The 7,913-nt window shown below is 32.0% G+C and overlaps 1 protein-coding gene across 1 annotated transcript; it reads right to left on the bottom strand.

Moving 5' to 3' along the window:
* Positions 1 to 966: 966 nt before the first annotated feature.
* Positions 967 to 2,271, bottom strand: LOC108903210. The gene has a single exon (XM_018705309.1). It carries the CDS (start codon positions 2,269 to 2,271, stop codon positions 967 to 969), a length of 1,305 nt encoding a protein of 434 aa, XP_018560825.1.
* Positions 2,272 to 7,913: the final 5,642 nt, after the last annotated feature.

The raw sequence follows: 7,913 nt of genomic DNA, 5'->3' as shown, positions 1-7,913 counted from the left end.
TATTATTAAATTGAAATTATTATAAGAACTATACTTTGATAATTTTTTTATATTCAACCACTCTCATCTCAGGATCAGTTCTAGTAACAATATAGCACAATTCATCGAAACAACAAAATTAAAACTCGAATCATAAATTACTTATGTAACAATTCCAATATTTCTTGTATTTCTACAAACAATTGTAAACAATAATCCTCAGTTAACACTGTTTACGAAATACTAAATTCTAAATTATTTTGGGGAGACTCGGGCAAGAAGAACCACCTAACTTTAAAAATCAATCAAAATCACATAATTCAATCCAAAATTTTGAAAAAATTTAATTAAAATAATACGATTGATACATTACAAAATATCTTTATTAAAATGTAATAACAAAATCGAATATTCTATAAAAAAATAAAAAAATAAAAGACTACTTTGGTTCTTTTTGCCCAAAGATACCGGGCATAATGAACCACTGCTAAGGGCAAAAGTAACCATAACTTATAATACATACTATGGGCAAGAGGAACAATGTATAGAACTATTGTGACATGTTATTTAAGTTTATTTATAACAGAAGACTTGCAGTTGTCACATATGTATACACCGGATTTGTAATCAGTACATAACTGATGAGCCCAATTCTGGCAAAAATTGCATTTTACCCAGTACTCACCCGGTGCAGAGTTGCCATAGGTATCATCACAGACAAGACACGGCACATTTTCATTTGAAGGGTCAAGTTGTTTTTCTGGAGGTTTTGGATATATCAACTCGCATTGCTTGTTTGATGCCTTGGTCTTGGTCACTTTTTTTGTATTTGTCATATCGGAAGGCAACTTTGTCTTAATCTTAATTCTTTTAATACTTTCGTTTCTAAGCTATTCTTTTATAGGAGTCGAAGTTAAAATTTCGGATTTTTGAGTTTTGCGTTTCCTTTGGGATTCGTTGCGTTCTACACGTGGCAGTGGATTAATTTCAGCGATTGGAGTAAATGACTTTTTTTTTTGGTTGATAATAGGAACAAGATGGAATGGGCGAAATGGCTCTTGGTTGTTCAACGGAACGAGATTTGCTTTTTTCATTTGGGCATAAAATTATTGGTGAACCTGGAGTATGATGATCTACAGAACTTCGGTTGATATGTTTGGTTTCCAAAGATTTGTTAAACAATGGAGGAGTTTTCTGCTTCTTGTCACTAGAAGTATTCGGATTATCACTTTCTTTTGAGCATGATGCTATCGGAACGTCAGAATAATTATGCACTTGTTGTTCATTGTCTTGCAATTTATCAGTTACCAACGATGGTGCAAAGTCTATATCGCTAAATACATCAATATCTCCATCAGTAATACCGGACTTTTTGAAGCCATTAATAGCGTTTTGTGGTGTTGCACTTTGCAAATACGCTGATGCAAAAATCTCTCCCAATTCGTATAAAGTGATGTGCTGTGCGGGATGTTGTTTTTGCCACTTGTCGACTGACCTTTCAAAGTATTTTCCCAATGGCCCATAAACAGCTACATCCAATGGTTGTAGCTTATGGGTGCAATGCGGTGGCACTGAAAGAATTACCACGTTATTTTCTGATGCATAATCTATTAGTTCCAAAGTTCTGTGAGATACGTGATTGTCTAAAACCAGTAAACATTTCTGTTCTGGAGTTGGTCGCACGGACTTTACGAAAAATTTCAGCCATTGAAGGAAAATGTCACTGTTTACCCAACCATTATCACTTACAAAATCAATAGTGCCGGGCGGAGTTCCATTTAAATATCTTGGATTTCGTTTTTTCCTAGGAAAAATTAGAGCTGGAGGAATAAATTTGCCAGAAGCTGAGCAACAACATATTGCTGTTACGAGTTGTCCTCTTTCGACTGACGAAATACTCCCAACTTGTTTTTTCCCTTTGGTTGAAATGACTTTAGGTGGGCGTTTTGCAGATGTTTGTATTCCGGTCTCGTCCACGTTATATATGTTATCCAGTTCTAAGTTATGTTTTTCTCTAGCTGTTTTTAAATTCTCGAAAAAACGCTGAACCTGAGGTCTATTAAAACCACACGCACGGGCAATACTGGTAGATTCTGGAGTCCTAAGACTGAGTTCCGGGTGTCTGCGCATGAAATTTGAATACCATTGTTCTCCGGCAATACCGTTTTTGAAACTGTGCGGAAGCTTATTTTTCTCTGCAAACTGAAAAGCCAAAGCGCACAAGTCTTGTTTTGTGCAACCATAAAAACGAGCGTCCAATTCTTGGACGTGCTGAACAATTTGCTCTTCCATTTCTTCCGCAAATTTTATTACAGGATTGTTTTACAACGTGCTTTCTTAGGGTTGGATATGGAATATCAAACTGTACGGCAGCGCCACGTATTGAAATTTCTTTTTTCTCAATGGCACTCAATGCGAGTCTCATTGTGTCTTCTGTCCATCCTTGACCTCTATTGCTTTTGCGTTTATAATTGAACACCATTTTCTAAAAAATAAATATATTTTTGTAATTATTTTCAATTTTTAACACAAAATTTCAATACAACGGGCAAAAAGAACCGGGCAACTGGAACCGGTTATTCTTACCCGGCTCCTTTTGCCCGACTTGCAGCCAACTCGTCAAACTACGATTAAAAATATTTAAACGGGATCCTAGCCACTTCCTTATTTTTAGGTTATAAACAGAAACAAATACTTTTAACAATACACGTGTTTAGTTGTGAATATCTATCAAGCGCTATGAATAATTTCTAATTGATTAATATATATTTAATGATTTAAGATACCAACAAATATTATTGATTGAATAAATCTAAGAAATAAGTACTTACCAACTCACTTCAACGCACAAACAATGGCAAACTGTGGTGGCTACTATCAAGACACACCGAATATGGACGATCTACTGCAAGTTTAGAGAAAATGTTGTGATCCCTTTTGCCCGCATGGTTCCTTTTGCCCGAGTCTCCCCTTCATATATAATCAACTTTATAAAGTAAATTTTTTTTTTTACATGTACTAAATTTTCAAAATTATTTTGTTTCCATTCTCAAGTTGATTACATACTATTGCATATGCTTGCATGTAATAGTTTATTAATCTAAAATTTCAACACTTAGTTAACTAATTGTAAATTATAACTTTTGACCTGTTCCTGTCAAATTAATTTTGTCCTCCAGTGAAACTTCACAATGTCTTTCTATTGTATATGCATTTGAATATGGCACTATTAAGGTAGGGGCGTTAATATTACATATATTATATTAATTCTCAAATAACTTGAAATGTTCAGAGCTGTCAAATTTGTAACTTATTGTTGATACTTTGTATTGACTTTCACAAATTAATTATGTAAGTACCTTTTTTTTTTCTCTTCTTGAGTAGTAGGAGTTGAGTTATTTTCTCACACTGCTAACCAACTGGATACCTGAAGTTTATTTTCATACTCTACTTTTACATTATCTTTGCCTCTGGAGGTTCCTCTATGCATCTACTTGTACGTAATATAAATTTCCTTTTGATTTTACTATTCTGCTCCACTTACTTCCAACCTTTTTTTATTCTTCCAATTTGACTTCTCTCATTTTCCTTTTTTTTTGTATCTAATTTCGTTTTTCTCCCTTCTTTTGTTTTTTCCTTGATCCTCACTATTCCTGAAGGTCGTTACACCTTCCTTTATATTGTTTTAATGTTCTATTTTTTTCTTCTTCACTTCACTTTACACTTTATTATCTATTATTTACTTTTCTAATATTCTACTGACAAATTTTATATTAATTTCCATGAAACAATAAGTTTAATATTTTTATTTTAATTTACATTACCAAAATTTTTTTAACCTGTCATTGAATTTTTCTCTGCCATCTGCCTTCACTCTGTCATTATTTGACATTTGTTAATTTTTACTTATAATATTTAAACTTCAAATTTGTAATTTATCTCAATATGTATAGTGTGTTGAAGTTGTTACTTTCCAAACGGTTTTCCTTAATTATCTTTAAATCGGCTAAAGATAAAAATGTCAAAATTTGTACACGAGTAAACATCAACTGTGCGTTAAGAATAATGTGCAAACGGTTCCTTTCTGAAGAGCGTTGTCTTTGATACAGATAATGGGGTACAATGAAAGAAAAAATATGTTAAAAGTCGAAATTTATTACATTTCTAAACGGTTTTGTAAACTCTAAAGGAGAGACAGAACCTTTTAGAAATGTAATAAATTTTGACTTAACATTTTTTTTCGATTGTACCCCTCCAATTACCTGTATCGGCGACACTGCTTTTCAGAAAGAAACCGTTTGCACATTATTGTTAATGCACAGTTGATATTTACTCGTGTACAAATTTTGACATTTTTATCTTTAGCTGATTTAAGGATAACTAAGAAAAACCATTTGGAAAGTAACAACTTCAACACACTGTATATCTAAAACAGGGCGTCTAAGAAAAAAACTTTACATAAACTACCCCTATTATTTTTCCATACGGAATTTGCACATGAATTTTGAAACATGAACGGGACACCCCGTATAGATGTGTAAAATAAAATACACTACTGGAAAAAGTTAAGGAAACAAAAATATTTCATAAGCTTTTTAGTTATTTTTAAAAGGCTGTTTCTCAATGAAAAATGGTATTGTCGAGATGAAAAAAAAAAAAAACGTTTTAAAGTTTTAAGTCTCTAGTTTCAAGATCTTTTGACAAACATTTTTTTTGGGTTATGATTATCGAGGAATCAAAAGAAGTACCTCGAGAAGAAATCTGATTTTTTTTGTTTTTTTTTCTTAAATTTAAACAATATCTAATGAAAAATTGTGGGAAAAGTCGAGAAAAATTCTTCTTTTTCATTTTGATAATTTTCTTTGCTTCTTTCCAAACTCAACTTGTCAATTTGCAGGGTTATTGTGGATACATTAAACTGTAAAAATTTCTCTCAACTTTAGTCTTTTCATAAATATTTGTAAATTACCGGTAGATTTTCTAAAAAACAGTAAAAAGTATTTTCTTTCAAATTATGTCAAGAATGAAAAATAGTTATTTTTCTACAAACGTCAAAAAATGACAAGGTTTGCGCATTGACAACAATATGCGAAGTGACACTTTTTTTCGGATTCTTACGTTACCATGACACCGTGCGCGAAATACTTCGCGCACTAGGGTGCGAAGTAAATTTTTTAATATCTACGTTTTCCTTAGCATTTTAGCATAGAATATACTGCCCATAATGTTGAAGGCTTCAGCTTCTTGGATCTTTCTGCAAAATATGCTAACAGCACATTTTCGGATGCTTTTCTTGCTTTATTTGTTTCACACCACTCCTTAAATTGCCGATATGCATTTTCATATTGGCGCTTCGATTTTTCCGGTAAAAGATTTGAAGTTACCAAATTGGCCGCATCTGCCAAATTAGGTGGGGTACTACTTAGTTCATCGTCACTAGCAATTTCCATTATTTTAAATAATATCTGGCACTTAAAAATTGAAGACGCGAGCACAAACGTCACTTTAAAATAATTATTATTGTTGTCAACAACAGCCACTTTGTTTCCATAGTAACAGTGAAAATTTGATTAGGAAAGACATTTTAAGCCAGCTCAACACTATTTTCTATAATAAATTAGGCATTTTACTTATTTATAATATTTTTAAGAGATAGATTTTGACGTTTGTAGAAAAAATATTGTTTGCATCTCGTGCGCGAACTACTTTGGTGGTCTCGAATAATTTTTTAACTCGGCTTCGCCTCGTTAAAAAATTCAATTCTCGATCACCAAAGTAGCATTTCGCGCACTAGATACAAAATAGTTATTTTTGTATCTAGTGCGCGAAATGCTACTTTGGTGATCGAGAATTGAATTTATTCGAGACCACGAAAGTAGTTCGCGCACGAGATGCAAACAATATTTTTTCTACAAACGTCAAAATCTATCTCTTAAAAATATTATAAATAAGTAAAATGCCTAATTTATTATAGAAAATAGTGTTGAGCTGGCTTAAAATGTATTTCCTAATCAAATTTTCACTGTTACTATGGAAACAAAGTGGCCGTTGTTGACAACAATAATAATTATTTTAAAGATTGAAATACAAAACTCTTATTAATTTACATGCAGTGTGCGAAATACTTCGCACCCTAGTGCGCGAAGTATTTCGCGCACAGTGTCAGAGTAACGTAAGAATCTGAAAAAAAGTGTCACTTCGCATATTGTTGTCAATGCGCAAACCTTGTCATTTTTTGACGTTTATAGAAAAAAAATATTTTCTACGAAAACCATGATAGGTCCTTAGGGAATTTATTCAAGTTTTCAAAGCAGCCCTTGACTCTACCGTGCAATATTTTATTGATTGATGATCAAAAACGAAAGTGTCATTTTTCATTCAACCATTAATATCTCGGTAACCAATAGCCGTTTCAAAAAGCAAATTGAAGCTGGTTAAACAAGCTAACTGGCTTCTACACTGATGAGTTTGAAAACATTTTTCCGAGTCCGTAAACAGTCCAAAAAAAAATATTTATTTTCTCGAGGTAAGTATCTCTTTAGATTCAGATATCGATAATCCTAGTTCAAATAATTTTTTTTGTCAAAAGGTTTTGATACTAGAGATTTAAAGCTTCAAAACTGCTTTGTTTTTATCTCGACGATAATTTTTCACTAAGAGATAATCTTTCAAAAATCACTAAAAAATTGATGAAATATTTCATCTCCCTTAATTTTTTCCACTAGTTTATTATGTTCCTTTTCCTAGATCAAACAGTTTCAAGTGCATTTTTGTAACATATATCGCGTACATTTGTTCCATAGTGAATTTGATTTCTTACCCCTTACGGGTCAAGGGTATACGTTTAGCATTAATTCCGTTTTTAATAAAATGCCAAAATATACAACTTACTGTCAATTTTAATAGGTTTTATATTTACAAACAGTTCCAGTAAATAACTTATTTTATGTATATATCGTTAGTTTTTTTCGTAAGATAGCTAAGAACAGTTACCTCTACTGAATTTGTTCACACTTTTATCACCGTAAAGCATTCCTGAAATAAGCACTTTACTTTTCTGCTCACGTAATTCAATAACCGAACGTGGATGGTAGCTTAAAGAAATATTTCATATTTTATAATTTTAAACTCAATTTCCTATAAATTACGGCTACACAGAAAATATAGATAACAATTTACACAACTGCATTACTTCTGATTATAATTTATATAGAAAATGTAACTATCTACAATTTGTGTCACATATTATCAACAAATTGCATTTAATATGTTTTATTAATTTTACTTTGTATATTATTATAGGAAACACAATTATTACCAAACAAATCTTCAAATTTTATAGATTCACTATGAAAATGTTATAACTTTTGCTTCTACATTATTGTTGAAAAAATTTATAATACTGCTGTAGATGTTTACAAATTTTTCAGAAATTGAAAAATATACATATATGTATAAGTATATGCAGGGTGTCCTAGTACTTGATACAAAAAAGTCGAGTTCAGATATATGAGGTCAAAATAATATCAGTTCCTCATACACATTTTTTTCACAAGGGCCTTCGTTAACAAATTATGGGCCCCCAAAGGTGAAAATTAAAAAGTTATTTTTATTTAGTCTCTAAACCATTAACTTCAGCATGATGCAAATTTGGTGATCGATAACACATGCATACAGCTTGTTTTTGATATTGTAAGTGACATTTCATTATGCCCAGAACGCCAGGGACGGACTTTGCCCAATGGTTAACAATCCAGAATTTTTGCTATGCCCAATGGTTAACAACCCAGAATTTTTGCATAGATGACGATCGCAATCTGCCTGTATCAAAAATAAGTTCCCTAAAGAATTTGCCAACGATAATACCCTCTTGGTTCAACTCGGTAAAATTAACAGTTTAGGAAATATTTGTGATTTTATGTCACAGTCGGTGC

Source organism: Anoplophora glabripennis, unplaced genomic scaffold (genome assembly GCF_000390285.2).
Source record: "Anoplophora glabripennis isolate ALB-LARVAE unplaced genomic scaffold, Agla_2.0 scaffold114, whole genome shotgun sequence".
Taxonomy (NCBI): domain Eukaryota; kingdom Metazoa; phylum Arthropoda; class Insecta; order Coleoptera; family Cerambycidae; genus Anoplophora; species Anoplophora glabripennis.
Note: the sequence above shows the minus strand (reverse complement) of the source record. Positions and strands in the feature narration are given on the sequence as shown.

What these genes read in the sequence shown, in the direction of transcription:
- LOC108903210 (XM_018705309.1), bottom strand. Translation starts at nt 2,271, where the DNA reads ATGGAAGAGCAAATTGTTCAGCACGTCCAAGAATTGGACGCTCGTTTT.